Raw genomic sequence first — 15,524 nt, 5'->3', positions numbered from 1 at the left:
ACAACTAGTGACATGTTAAAAACAGGGTAAAAACATATTTACTTCAGAAAGACGACATTATTTAGGGGAGTGTTGTTGGTCTCTCCCTTCTTCCTACCTCTCGTCCTGTTGTGTTGTCTCTTCTCTGTGTGGTTGATGTCAGCATAGGTCACATCACCTGGACCAGATCCACCTGGAACTAAACACAGGAGAGAGAGAGGATATTAACACAGACTGGACCAGATCCACCTGGAACGAAACACAGGAGAGAGAGGATATTAACAGAGACTGGACCAGATCCACCTGGAACTAAACACAGGAGAGAGAGGATATTAACACAGACTGGACCAGATCCACCTGGAACTAAACACAGGAGAGAGAGAGAGAGAGGATATTAACACAGACTGGACCAGATCCACCTGGAACGAAACACAGGAGAGAGAGGATATTAACAGAGACTGGACCAGATCCACCTGGAACGAAACACAGGAGAGAGAGGATATTAACAGAGACTGGACCAGATCCACCTGGAACTAAACACCTGGACCAGCTGAGAGAGGATAGTCACATTAACACAGACTGGACCAGCTGAGAGAGGATAGTCATATTAACACAGACTGGACCAGCTGAGAGAGGATATTAACACAGACTGGACCAGCTGAGAGAGGATAGTCACATTAACACAGACTGGACCAGCTGAGAGAGGATAGTCACATTAACACAGACTGGACCAGCTGAGAGAGGATAGTCACAGACTGGACCTGATTTGGTGCTGATGTAAATTCACCTGAGAGAGGTTTGTAGCATGATGTACATACATCAACAGCATCCTCTCGGACACTCTAGACTCACTCCAATATGCATACCGCCCCAACAGGTCCACAGCAATCTCAATCGCACTTTACACTTCCCTTTCCCACCTGGACAATAAGATAATAACCTATATAAGAATGTTGTTCATTGACTACAGCTGAGCGTTCAACACCATAGTGCCCTCAAAGCTTATCAAAAAGCTAAGGACCCTGGGACTAAACACCTCCCTCTACCCCTGGATCCTGAACTTCCTGACGGGCCTCCACCAGGTGGTAAGGGTAGGCAACAACACGTCTGCCACGCTGATCCTCAACAACCTCTCCCTCAATGTGAGCAAGACAAAGGAGCTGATCATGGACTACAGAAAAAGGCGGGCCGAACAGGCCCCCATAACAACGACGGGGCTGTAGATGAGCGTGTCGAGAGTTTCAAGTTCCTTGGTGTCCACATCACCAACAAACTATTATCGTCCAAACATACCAAGACAGTCGTGAAGAGAGCACGACAAAACCTTTTCCCCCTCAGGAGACTGAAAAGATTTGGCATAGGTCCCCAGATTCTCAAAAGGTCCTACAGCTGCACCATTGAGTGCATCCTGACCTGTTGCATCACCGCCTGGTATGGCAACTGCTCGGGATCTGACCGTAAGGCGCTACAGAGGGTAGTGCGAACGGCCCAGTACATCACAGGACCTATATGTCACGACTTCTTCCGAAGTCGGCCCCTCTCCTTGTTCTTTACCCGTTTTGTGTTTGTGTCCTACAGACCAGGTTCCCAGAATGTGAAGGCAGACGCACTGTCCCGGCTATATGACACAGAGGAGCGGCCCATGGATCGGACTCCTATTCTCCCGGCCTCCTGCCTGATAGCGCCGGTCATGTGGGAGCTGGACGCGGACATTGAGCAGGCGTTGCGTACAGAGCCCGCTCCCCTCCAGTGTCCCGTCGGGCGTCTGTACGTTCCATCTGCTGTCCGTGACCAGTTGATCTATTGGGCCCACACATCACCGTCCTCTGTTCATCCGGGGATCAGTCGGACGGTGCGCTGTCTGACTTGGAAGTACTGGTGGCCCACCTTGGCTAAAGACGTAAGGGTTTATGTTTTCTCCTGCTCTGTGTGCCCAGTGTAAGGCTCCTAGACACCTGCCTAGAGGTAAGCTACATCCCCTACCCGTTCCACAACGACCTTGGTCACACCTGTCAGTGGATTTTCTAACTGATCTTCCTCCTTCACAGGGAAACACCACGATCCTGGTCGTTGTGGATCGTTTTTCTAAGTCCTGTCGTCTCCTCCCTCTGCCCGGTCTCCCTAAAGCCCTACAAACTGCGGAGGCCCTGTTTACTCACGTCTTCCGGCACTACGGGGTGCCTGAGGATATAGGACTGGGGTGTCTGATCTAGGTCCCCAGTTCACTGGAGGGCGTTCATGGAACACTATATACTAGGCGGTGTCAGAGGAAAGCCCATAAAATTGTCAGAGATTCCAGTCCCCCAAGTTATAGTCTGTTGTCTCTGCTACCACACGGCTGGCTGTACCGGAGCACCATGTCTTGGACCAAAAGGCTCCTCAAAAGCTACTAAGCCTGTGTGAACAATAAATAAAATAACAACCAGACAATTTACATTGACCCCCCCCCCCCCTCCCTTTTTTCCACTGCTGCTACTTGCTGTTTATTATATATATGCATAGTCACTTCACCCCTACCGGAATGTACAGATTACCTCAAGTAGTACCCTTGCACACTGAGTCGGTACCGGTGCCCACTGTATATAACCTCGTTATTGTTGTTATTTTTGTGTTACTATTTATTATTACTATGTATTTAGCTGGTAAACTTTTTCTTAACTCATCTTGAACTGCACTGTTGGTTAAGGGCTTGAAAGTAAGCATTTCACAGTCAGGTCTACACTTGAGGTATTAGGCGCAGGTGACGAATAAAGTTTGATTTGATTTGAGATCTAAAGACACTTAAAATACCAGCTTTAATCAGTCATAATACATGAGCTGTATGTTGGAGTGTTATACAGTATTACAGTACCTGTGGTGGTATAGTGTTATACAGTATTACAGTACCTGTGGTGGTAGAGTGTTATACAGTATTATAGTACCTGTGGTGTTATAGTGTTATACAGTATTACAGTACCTGTGGTGTTATAGTGTTATACAGTATTACAGTACCTGTGGTTATAGTGTTATACAGTATTACAGTACCTGTGGTGTTATAGTGTTATACAGTATTACAGTACCTGTGGTTATAGTGTTATACAGTATTACAGTACCTGTGGTTATAGTGTCATACAGCACTACAGTACCTGTGGTGTTATAGTGTTATACAGTATTACAGTACCTGTGGTTATAGTGTTATACAGTACTACAGTACCTGTGGTGTTATAGTGTTATACAGTATTACAGTACCTGTGGTGTTATAGTGTTATACAGTATTACAGTACCTGTGGTGTTATACTGTTATACAGTATTACAGTACCTGTGGTGTTATAGTGTTATACAGTACTACAGTACCTGTGGTGTTATACTGTTATACAGTATTACAGTACCTGTGGTGTTATAGTGTTATACAGTACTACAGTACCTGTGGTGTTATAGTGTTATACAGTATTACAGTACCTGTGGTGTTATGCAGTATTACAGTATTACAGTACCTGTGGTGTTATAGTGTTATACAGTACTACAGTACCTGTGGTGTTATAGTGTTATACAGTATTACAGTACCTGTGGTGTTATAGTGTTATACAGTACTACAGTACCTGTGGTGTTATAGTGTTATACAGTACTACAGTACCTGTGGTGTTATAGTGTTATACAGTACTACAGTACCTGTGGTGTTATAGTGTTATACAGTACTACAGTACCTGTGGTGTTATAGTGTTATACAGTATTACAGTACCTGTGGTGTTATAGTGTTGTACAGTATTACAGTACCTGTGGTGTTATAGTGTTATACAGTACTACAGTACCTGTGGTGTTATAGTGTTATACAGTATTACAGTACCTGTGGTGTTATGCAGTATTACAGTATTACAGTACCTGTGGTGTTATAGTGTTATACAGTACTACAGTACCTGTGGTGTTATAGTGTTATACAGTATTACAGTACCTGTGGTGTTATAGTGTTATACAGTACTACAGTACCTGTGGTGTTATAGTGTTATACAGTATTACAGTACCTGTGGTGTTATAGTGTTGTACAGTATTACAGTACCTGTGGTGTTATAGTGTTATACAGTATTACAGTACCTGTGGTTATAGTGTTATACAGTATTACAGTACCTGTGGTGTTATAGTGTTATACAGTATTACAGTACCTGTGGTTATAGTGTTATACAGTATTACAGTACCTGTGGTTATAGTGTCATACAGTACTACAGTACCTGTGGTGTTATAGTGTTATACAGTATTACAGTACCTGTGGTTATAGTGTTATACAGTACTACAGTACCTGTGGTGTTATAGTGTTATACAGTATTACAGTACCTGTGGTGTTATAGTGTTATACAGTATTACAGTACCTGTGGTGTTATACTGTTATACAGTATTACAGTACCTGTGGTGTTATAGTGTTATACAGTACTACAGTACCTGTGGTGTTATACTGTTATACAGTATTACAGTACCTGTGGTGTTATAGTGTTATACAGTACTACAGTACCTGTGGTGTTATAGTGTTATACAGTATTACAGTACCTGTGGTGTTATGCAGTATTACAGTATTACAGTACCTGTGGTGTTATAGTGTTATACAGTACTACAGTACCTGTGGTGTTATAGTGTTATACAGTATTACAGTACCTGTGGTGTTATAGTGTTATACAGTACTACAGTACCTGTGGTGTTATAGTGTTATACAGTACTACAGTACCTGTGGTGTTATAGTGTTATACAGTACTACAGTACCTGTGGTGTTATAGTGTTATACAGTACTACAGTACCTGTGGTGTTATAGTGTTATACAGTATTACAGTACCTGTGGTGTTATAGTGTTGTACAGTATTACAGTACCTGTGGTGTTATAGTGTTATACAGTACTACAGTACCTGTGGTGTTATAGTGTTATACAGTATTACAGTACCTGTGGTGTTATAGTGTTATACAGTATTACAGTACCTGTGGTGTTATAGTGTTATACAGTATTACAGTACCTGTGGTGTTTTACAGTATTATTCCATTACTTACCCACACACACACACACACACACACACACACACACACACACACACACACACACACACACACACACACACACACACACACAAACACACAAACACACACACACACACACACACACACATACACACAAACACACACACACACACACACACATAAACACACACAAACACACACACACACACACACACACACACATAAACACACACACATAAACACACACAAACACACACAAACACACACAAACACACACACACACACACACACACACACAAACACACACACACACACATAAACACACACAAACACACACACACACATTTTTTTTTTTGGCACCATTGGTTAGAGCCTGTAAGTCAGCAGTTCATTGTAAGGTCTACTACACCTGTTGTAGTCAGCATTTCACTGTGTTGTCTACTACACCTGTTGTATTCAGCATTTCACTGTAAGGTCTACTACACCTGTTGTATTCAGCATTTCACTGTAAGGTCTACTACAACTGTTGTATTCAGAATTTCACTGTAAGGTCTACTACACCTGTTGTATTCAGCATTTCACTGTGTTGTCTACTACACCTGTTGTATTCAGCATTTCACTGTGAGGTCTACTACACCTGTTGTATTCAGCATTTCACTGTGAGATCTACTACACCTGTTGTATTCAGCATTTCACTGTAAGGTCTACTACACCTGTTGTATTCAGAATTTCACTGTAAGGTCTACTACACCTGTTGTATTCAGCATTTCACTGTAAGGTCTACAACACCTGTTGTATACAGTACCTGTGGTGTTATACTGCTATACATTACTACAGTACCTGTGGTGTTATAGTGTTATACAGTACTACAGTACCTGTGGTGTTATAGTGTTATACAATATTACAGTACCTGTGGTGGTATAGTGTTATACAGTATTACAGTACCTGGGGTGTTATAGTGTTATACAGTATTACAGTACCTGTGGTGTTATAGTGTTATACAGTACTACAGTACCTGTGGTTATAGTGTTATACAGTACTACAGTAACTGTGGTGTTATAGTGTTATACAGTGTTACAGTACCTGTGGTTATAGTGTTATACAGTATTACAGTACCTGTGGTGTAATAGTGTTATAAGGTATTACAGTACCTGTGGTGTTATAGTGTTATACAGTATTACAGTACCCTTGGTATTATAGTGTTATACAGTATTACAGTACCTGTGGTGTTATAGTGTTATACAGTATTACAGTACCTGTGGTGTTATAGTGTTATACAGTACTACAGTACCTGTGGTTATAGTGTTATTCAGTATTACAGTACCTGTGGTGTTATAGTGTTATACAGTATTACAGTACCTGTGGTGTTATAGTGTTATACAGTACTACAGTACCTGTGGTTATAGTGTTATACAGTACTACAGTAACTGTGGTGTTATAGTGTTATACAGTATTACAGTACCTGTGGTTATAGTGTTATACAGTATTACAGTACCTGTGGTGTAATAGTGTTATACAGTATTACAGTACCTGTGGTGTTATAGTGTTATACAGTACTACAGTACCCTTGGTATTATAGTGTTATACAGTATTACAGTACCTGTGGTGTTATAGTGTTATAAGGTATTACAGTACCTGTGGTGTTATACAGTATTACAGTACCTGTAGTGTTATAGTGTTATAAGGTATTACGGTACCTGTGGTGTTATACAGTATTACAGTACCTGTGGTGTTATAGTGTTATTCAGTATTACAGTACCTGTGGTGTTATAGTGTTATACAGTATTACAGTACCTGTGGTGTTATAGTGTTATACAGTACTACAGTACCTGTGGTGTTATAGTGGTATACAGTATTACAGTACCTGTGGTGTTATAGTGTTATTCAGTATTACAGTACCTGTGGTGTTATAGTGTTATTCAGTATTACAGTACCTGTGGTGTTATAGTGTTATACAGTATTACAGTACCTGTGGTGTTATAGTGTTATACAGTACTACAGTACCTGTGGTGTTATAGTGTTATACAGTATTACAGTACCTGTGGTGTTATAGTGTTATACAGTATTACAGTACCTGTGGTGTTATAGTGTTATACAGTATTACAGTACCTGTGGTGTTATAGTGTTAGACAGTATTGCAGTACCTGTGGTGTTATAGTGTTATACAGTACTACAGTACCTGTGGTGTTATAGTGTTATACAGTATTACAGTACCTGTGGTGTTATAGTGTTATACAGTATTACAGTACCTGTGGTGTTATAGTGTTATACAGTACTACAGTACCTGTGGTGTTATACAGTATTACAGTACCTGTGGTGTTATAGTGTTATAAGGTTTTACAGTACCTGTGGTGTTATAGTGTTATACAGTATTACAGTACCTGTGGTGTTATAGTGTTATACAGTACTACAGTACCTGTGGTGTTATAGTGTTATACAGTACTACAGTACCTGTGGTGTTATAGTGTTATACAGTACTACAGTACCTGTGGTGTTATAGTGTTATACAGTATTACAGTACCTGTGGTGTTATAGTGTTATACAGTACTACAGTACCTGTGGTGTTATAGTGTTATACAGTACTACAGTACCTGTGGTGTTATAGTGTTATACAGTATTACAGTACCTGTGGTGTTATAGTGTTAGACAGTATTGCAGTACCTGTGGTGTTATAGTGTTATACAGTACTACAGTACCTGTGGTGTTATAGTGTTATACAGTACTACAGTACCTGTGGTGTTGGAGGTCTTCACTGCAGAGTAGACTGGATCAGCTCCTGGAGACTTCTCTGGAGGAGACGAGACAACGGGTTAAAGACATAAAGACATTGTACTGTGTGTGTGTGTGTGTGTGTGTGTGTGTGTGTGTGTGTGTGTGTGTCTGTGTGTGTGTGTGTGTGTGTGTGTGTGTGTGTGTGTGTGTGTGTGTGTGTGTGTGTGTGTGTGTGTGTTTGTTGAACGTGTGTGATTTTATGTTTGTATGTGTGTGGACGTGTTTATCTATAATTGAAGACCAGAAGTCCCCACAAGAAATGTAAACAAACACAAATTTGACCAAATAAGGACATTTTGTTGGTTCCCCCAATTTCAGAAGCTGTTTCTATGCAATTTTAGGGTTAGGGTTATAGTTAGGAGCTAGGATTAGGGTTAGGGTTAGGATCTAGGGTTAGGTTTAGGAGCTAGGGTTAGTGTTAGGGTTAGGGTTAGAATCTAGTGTTAGGGTTAGGGTTAGGAGCTGGGGTTAGTGTTAGGGTTAGGGTTAGAATCTAGTGTTAGGGTTAGGGTTAGGAGCTAGGGTTAGGTTTAGGAGCTAAGGTTCGTTTTAGGGTTAGGGATAGGAGCTAGGGTTTGGGTTAAGAGCTAGGGTTAGTTTTAGGGTTAGGGTTAGGAGCTAGGATTTGGGTTAGGGTTAGGGTTAGGAGCTAGGGTTAAGGTTAGGGTTATGAGCTAGAGTTCGTTTTAGGGTTAGGAGCTAGGGTTAGGGTTAGGAGCAAGGGTTAATTATAGAGTTAGGGTTAGGTTTTGGGGGGAAGGTTAGGTTTAGGAGCTAGGATTTATTTTAGGGTTAGGGTTGGGTTTCGGGGTTAAGGTTAGGGTTAGACAAAATACGATTTTGAATGGGACTGAATTTTGTGTCCCCACAATGTTATTTGTACAAGAGTCTCTTTGTATATTTACCTCTCCTTCTCCTGGTTTCTGGGTCCTGTGTGATTCTGACGTCAGCATACGTAACATCTCTTGGTTCAGCTGCTACATCTTTGTTCCTCTTGCAGAACAGGACCAGTAGAATGATCAGAGAGATGGAGAGAGCAGCCACCAACCCAGACACAAACAGAGGGAGGATGAGAGGGGTGGGAGAGGAGGATGAGCCAGAGCCCCCATCTTGAAAAACATCACAGTAAAAAGTTACAAACTGTGATCTGATTAATATTATTTATTATTACATATTTATTACTTCTATAAGAATATTCCAAAGATTAATACACAATGCAGAGATGACGAGAGGGTGAGAGGTCAACACAGTAGTTTTTTTTGTAATAAGGGATTAATGCAGAGACATGGGAGGAATTTGTCTACATATTCAACCTGAAATAGGATACTTGTTATTTGGCCACTGGCACAATTTTATTTTCAAGGAATTCTAATTGGTCAACCACAGGCTAGTTATATACTACATCCTGTCCCTTTGTACACATGAGAGAATCACCGGAGAGCATCACTAGCTCCTAACCCCACTGAGCATCACTAGTTCCTAACCCCACTGAGCATCACTAGCTCCTAACCCCACTGAGCATCACTGGGGACAGGGCAGGGTGACCATCTAACCTAGTGGTTAGAGCGTTGGACCAGTAACCGAAAGGTTGCAAGATCAAATCCTTGAGCTGACATGGTACAAATCTGTCGTTCTGAACAAGGCAATTAACCCACTGTTCCTAGGCCGTCATTGAAAATAAGAAGTTGTTCATAAACTGACTTGCCCAGTTAAATACTGGTAAAAAAATATTTGAAAAAAACGGTTTTTCTCCCCTTGATTTGCTTTGGGGTCTGTGTTATTGAAGAATATCATCAACTGCTAACACTTCTAATGACCATGCAGGGATTATAAGAACACAAACAAGTACTTGGGAGGCTAGATGGTGCACTGTCCTTCTCTCAGCACACATCACAGCTGCAGTCTAGACTTAGTTTCCTCTATCGTAATCGCTCCTCTTTCACCCCAGCTGCCAAACTAATCCTGATTCAGATGACCATCCTACCCATGCTAGATTACAGAGACATAATTTATAGATCAGCAGGTAAGGGTGCCCCCGTCCCCGCAAAAGGCCTAATGCTTTTTGGTAGACAATCATTGTAAATAAGAATTAGTTCTTTACTGACTTGCCTAGTTAAATAAAGGTTAAATAAAAAATAAATACATACAAATGAATGTGATGTCTCACCTGTCACAGTCATCCAGCTCTCTGGTGATTCTCCTTCAGAGCTGGAGTTGGTACACTTGTAGAGTCCTTCATCTGACTTGGATACTGCAGGGATGGTCATCTCTCCTGTAGTCTCAGTCCTGATGGGGGATCCATCTTTGTAGAAATCAGCTGTGAGGTCAGAGGGAGTTCCATGATATCTGCAGCGCAGAGTCACAGAATCTCCCTCAGTCACAGGAAGGGCAGGGCTCTCCAGGATCACAGCTCCAACTGTATATAATATATAAACATCATATATAAACAGGTCTCTCCAGGATCACAGCTCCAGCTGTATATAATATATAAACATCATATATAAACAGGTCTCTCCAGGATCACAGCTCCAGCTGTATATAATATATAAACAGGGCTCTCCAGGATCACAGCTCCAGCTGTATATAATATATAAACATCATGTACAGTTCCAGTCAAATGTTTGGACACACCTACTCATTCAAGGGTTTTTCTTTATTTTTACTATTTTCTATATTGTAAAATAATAGTGAAGACATCAAAACTATGAAATAACAGATGTGGAATCATGTAGTAACCCAAAAAAGTGTTAAAAAAATTAAAATATATTTTTCACCCTTTAGCCTTTGCCTTGATGACAGCTTTGCACACTCTTGGCATTCTCTCAACCAGCTTCACCTGGAATGCTTTTTCAACAGTCTTTTTTTATTTATTTATTTTATTTAACCTTTATTTAACTAGGCAAGTCAGTTAAGAACATATTCTTATTTATAATGATACCCCGGCAAAACCCGGACGATGCTGGGCCAATTGTGCGCCACCCTAAGGTACTGCCAATCAGGGCCAGATGTGATACAGCTTGGATTTGAACCAGGGACTGTAGTGACACCTCTTTCACTGATATGCCAAGCCTTAGACCGCTGTGTCACTCAGGAACCCCCCAACTCTTGAAGGAGTTCCCACATATGCTGAGCACTTTTTGGCTGCTTTCCCTTTACTCTGCGGTCCAACTCATCCCAAACCATCTCAATTGGGTTGAGGTCGGGTGATTGTGGAGGCCAGGTCATCTGATGCAGCACTCCATCACTCTCCTTCTTGGTCAAATAGCTCTTACACAGCCTGGAGGTGTATTTTGGGTCATTGTCCTGTTGAAAAACAAATGATAGTCCCACTAAGCACAAACTAGATGGGATGGCAAATTGCTGCAGAATGCTGTGGTAGCCATGCAGGTTAAGTGTGCCTCGAATTCTAAATAAATCACTGACAGTGTCAGCAGCAAAGCACCCCAACACCATCGCACCTCCGCCTCCATGCTCCATGGTGGGAACCACACATACGGAGATCATCCGTTCACCTACTCCGCGTCTCACAAAGACATGGCGATTGGAACCAACAATATCAAATTTGGACCCAAAGGACAGATTTCCACCTGTCTAATGTCCATTGATCGTGTTTCTTGGCCCAAGCAAGTCTCTTCCTCTTATTTGTTGTTATGGTGCGTGAATGAGGACCCAAAAGCGAATTAACAAACAGAGTACTTTAATGACGAACATACGTGGGCTCAGATGGACAGGTAGATTCCGACAGGACAGGACAAGGTTGCAGCACACACGATGATAGTCTGGTTCAGGCATGAGACACACAAACAAACAAACAAGAATCCGACAAGGACAGGAGCAGAAACAGAGAGAGATATAGGGACCTAATCAGAGGGAAAAAGGGAACAGGTGGGGAACGGGGTGAATGGGTAATTAGGAGGAGACAAGGCACAGCTGGGGAAAAGAGGGGGAGAAAAGGTAACATAACAACGACCAGCAGAGGGAGACAGGGTGAAGGGAAAGGACAGAGACAAGACAACATGACAGTACATGACAGTACCCCCCCACTCACCGAGCGCCTCCTGGCGCACTCGAGGAGGAAGCCTGGCGGCAACGGAGGAAATCATCGATCAGCGCACGGTCCAGCACGTCCCGAGAGGGAACCCAACTCCTCTCCTCAGGACCGTACCCCTCCCAATCTACTAGGTACTGATGACCACGGCCCCGAGGACGCATGTCCAAAATCCTACGGACCCTGTAGATGGGTGCGCCCTCGACAAGGATGGGGGGGGGGGGGGGAAGACGAGCGGGGGCGCGAAGAACGGGCTTGACACAGGAGACATGGAAGACCGGGTGGACGCGACGAAGATATCGCGGCAGAAGAAGTCGCACTGCGACAGGGTTAATGATTTGAGAAATACGGAACGGACCAATGAACCGCGGGGTCAACTTGCGAGAAGCGGTCTTAAGGGGAAGGTTCTGAGTGGAGAGCCAAACTCTCTGACCGCGACAATATCTAGGACTCTTAGTTCTACGCTTATTAGCAGCTCTCACAGTCTGCGCCCTATAACGGCAAAGTGCAGACCTGACCCTCTTCCAGGTGCGCTCGCAACGTTGGACAAAAGCCTGAGCGGAGGGGACGCTGGACTCGGCGAACTGAGATGAGAACAGCGGAGGCTGGTACCCGAGGCTACTCTGAAAAGGAGATAGCCCTGTCGCAGACGAAGGAAGCGAGTTGTGGGCGTATTCTGCCCAGGGGAGCTGTTCTGACCAAGACGCAGGGTTGCGAAAAGAAAGACTGCGTAAGATGCGACCAATAGTCTGATTGGCCCGTTCTGCTTGACCGTTAGACTGGGGGTGAAAGCCGGAAGAGAGACTGACGGAAGCCCCAATCAAACGGCAAAACTCCCTCCAAAATTGAGACGTGAATTGCGGACCTCTGTCCGAAACGACGTCTGACGGAAGGCCATGAATTCTGAAAACATTCTCGATGATGATTTGTGCCGTCTCTTTAGCAGAAGGAAGCTTAGCAAGGGGAATAAAATGAGCCGCCTTAGAGAACCTGTCGACAACCGTAAGAATAACAGTCTTCCCCGCTGACGAAGGCAGTCCGGTGACAAAATCTAAGGCGATGTGAGACCACGGTCGAGAGGGAATGGGAAGCGGCCTGAGACGGCCGGCAGGAGGGGAGTTACCGGACTTAGTCTGCGCGCAGACCGAACAAGCAGCCACGAAACGACGCGTGTCATGCTCCCGGGTGGGCCACCAAAAACGCTGGCGAATGGAAGCAAGCGTACCCCGAACGCCAGGGTGGCCGGCTAACTTGGCAGAGTGAGCCCACTGAAGAACGGCCAGACGAGTAGGAACGGGAACGAAAAGAAGGTTCCTAGGACAAGCGCGCGGCGACGGAGTGTGAGTGAGCGCTTGCTTTACCTGCCTCTCAATTCCCCAGACAGTCAACCCGACAACACGCCCCTCAGGGAGAATCCCCTCGGGGTCAGTGGAGGCTACTGAAGAACTGAAGAGACGAGATAAAGCATCAGGCTTGGTGTTCTTAGAGCCCGGACGATAAGAAATCACGAACTCGAAACGAGCGAAAAACAGCGCCCAACGCGCCTGACGCGCATTAAGTCGTTTGGCAGAACGGATGTACTCAAGGTTCCTATGGTCAGTCCAAACGACAAAAGGAACGGTCGCCCCCTCCAACCACTGTCGCCATTCGCCTAGGGCTAACCGGATGGCGAGCAGTTCGCGGTTTCCCACATCATAGTTACGTTCCGACGGGGACAGGCGATGAGAAAAATACGCGCATGGGTGGACCTTGTCGTCAGAGAGGGAGCGCTGAGAAAGAATGGCTCCCACGCCCACCTCTGACGCGTCAACCTCGACAACGAACTGTCTAGAGACGTCAGGTGTAACAAGGATAGGAGCGGATGTAAAACGATTCTTGAGGAGATCAAAAGCTCCCTGGGCGGAAACGGACCACTTAAAGCACGTCTTGACAGAAGTAAGGGCTGTGAGAGGAGCTGCCACCTGACCGAAATTACGGATGAAACGACGATAGAAGTTCGCGAAGCCGAGAAAGCGCTGCAGCTCGACGCGTGACTTAGGAGCGGGCCAATCAATGACAGCTTGGACCTTAGCGGGATCCATCTTAATGCCTTCAGCGGAAATAACAGAACCGAGAAATGTGACGGAGGAGGCATGAAAAGTGCACTTCTCAGCCTTCACAAAAAGACAATTCTCTAAAAGGCGCTGGAGGACACGTCGAACGTGCTGAAGATGAATCTGGAGTGACGGTGAAAAAATCAGGATATCGTCAAGGTAAACGAAAACAAAGATGTTCAGCATGTCTCTCAGGACATCATTGACTAATGCCTGAAAGACAGCTGGAGCGTTAGCGAGGCCGAAAGGAAGAACCCGGTATTCAAAGTGCCCTAACGGAGTGTTAAACGCCGTCTTCCACTCGTCCCCCTCCCTGATGCGCACGAGATGGTAAGCGTTACGAAGGTCCAACTTAGTGAAAAACCTGGCTCCCTGCAGGATCTCGAAGGCTGAAGACATAAGAGGAAGCGGATAACGATTCTTAACTGTTATGTCATTCAGCCCTCGATAATCTATGCAGGGGCGCAGAGACCCGTCCTTCTTCTTGACAAAAAAAAACCCCGCTCCGGCGGGAGAGGAGGAGGGGACTATGGTACCGGCGTCAAGAGCTACAGACAAATAATCCTCGAGAGCCTTACGTTCGGGAGCCGACAGAGAGTATAGTCTACCCCGGGGGGGAGTGGTTCCCGGAAGGAGATCAATACTACAATCATACGACCGGTGTGGAGGAAGAGAGGTGGCCCTGGACCGACTGAACACCGTGCGCAGATCGTGATATTCCTCCGGCACCCCTGTCAAATCACCAGGCTCCTCCTGTGAAGAAGAGACAGAGGAAACAGGAGGGATAGCAGACATTAAACATTTCACATGACAAGAGACGTTCCAGGAGAGGATAGAATTACTAGACCAATTAATGGAAGGATTATGACAAACTAGCCAGGGATGGCCCAAAACAACAGGTGTAAAAGGTGAACGAAAAATCAAAAAAGAAATGGTTTCGCTATGATTACCAGAAACAGTGAGGGTTAAAGGTAGCGTCTCACGCTGAATCCTGGGGAGAGGACTACCATCCAGGGCGAACAAGGCCGTGGACTCCCTTAACTGTCTGAGAGGAATGTCATGTTCCCGAGCCCAGGTCTCGTCCATAAAACAGCCCTCCGCCCCAGAGTCTATTAAGGCACTGCAGGAAGCTGACGAACCGGTCCAGCGTAGATGGACCGACAAGGTAGTGCAGGATCTTGAAGGAGAGACAGGAGTAGTAGCGCTCACCAGTAGCCCTCCGCTTACTGATGAGCTCTGGCTTTTACTGGACATGAAGTGACAAAATGACCAGCAGAACCGCAATAGAGACAGAGGCGGTTGGTGATTCTCCGTTCCCTCTCCTTAGTCGAGATGCGGATACCTCCCAGCTGCATAGGCTCAGCTCCCGAGCCGGCAGAGGAAGATGGTAGTGATGCGGAGAGGGGGGCAACGGAGAACGCGAGCTCCTTTCCACGAGCTCGGTGACGAAGATCAACCCGTCGCTCAATGCGAATAGCGAGTTCAATCAAGGAATCCACGCTGGAAGGAACCTCCCGGGAGAGAATCTCATCCTTTACCTCTGCGCGGAGACCCTCCAGAAGACGAGCGAGCAAAGCCGGCTCGTTCCAGCCACTGGAGGCAGCAAGAGTGCGAAACTCAATAGAGTAGTCTGTTATGGATCGATTGCCTTGACATAGGGA

The 15,524-nt window shown here is 44.7% G+C and overlaps 1 protein-coding gene across 1 annotated transcript in view; it reads right to left on the bottom strand.

The window, feature by feature from the left end:
• LOC110517376 (uncharacterized) overlaps positions 1 to 15,524 on the bottom strand; it is a 36,781-nt gene that overhangs the window by 2,952 nt on the left and 18,305 nt on the right. The window contains exons 4-7 of the mRNA XM_090183257.1: positions 9,890 to 10,138; positions 8,628 to 8,831; positions 7,682 to 7,738; positions 98 to 178 (exon numbers count right to left, since the gene is read on the bottom strand). Coding sequence (XP_090039383.1) covers positions 98 to 178; positions 7,682 to 7,738; positions 8,628 to 8,831; positions 9,890 to 10,138 — 591 coding nt within the window. The remainder of the gene's footprint in view (positions 1 to 97; positions 179 to 7,681; positions 7,739 to 8,627; positions 8,832 to 9,889; positions 10,139 to 15,524) is intronic.

This window comes from Oncorhynchus mykiss, chromosome 9 (genome assembly GCF_057628025.1).
Source record: "Oncorhynchus mykiss isolate SJ-2025 chromosome 9, ASM5762802v1, whole genome shotgun sequence".
In the NCBI taxonomy this organism is placed as follows: Eukaryota; Metazoa; Chordata; class Actinopteri; order Salmoniformes; family Salmonidae; genus Oncorhynchus; species Oncorhynchus mykiss.
The sequence above is the reverse complement of the archived record's forward strand: the minus strand, read 5'-3'. Positions and strand labels throughout refer to the sequence as shown.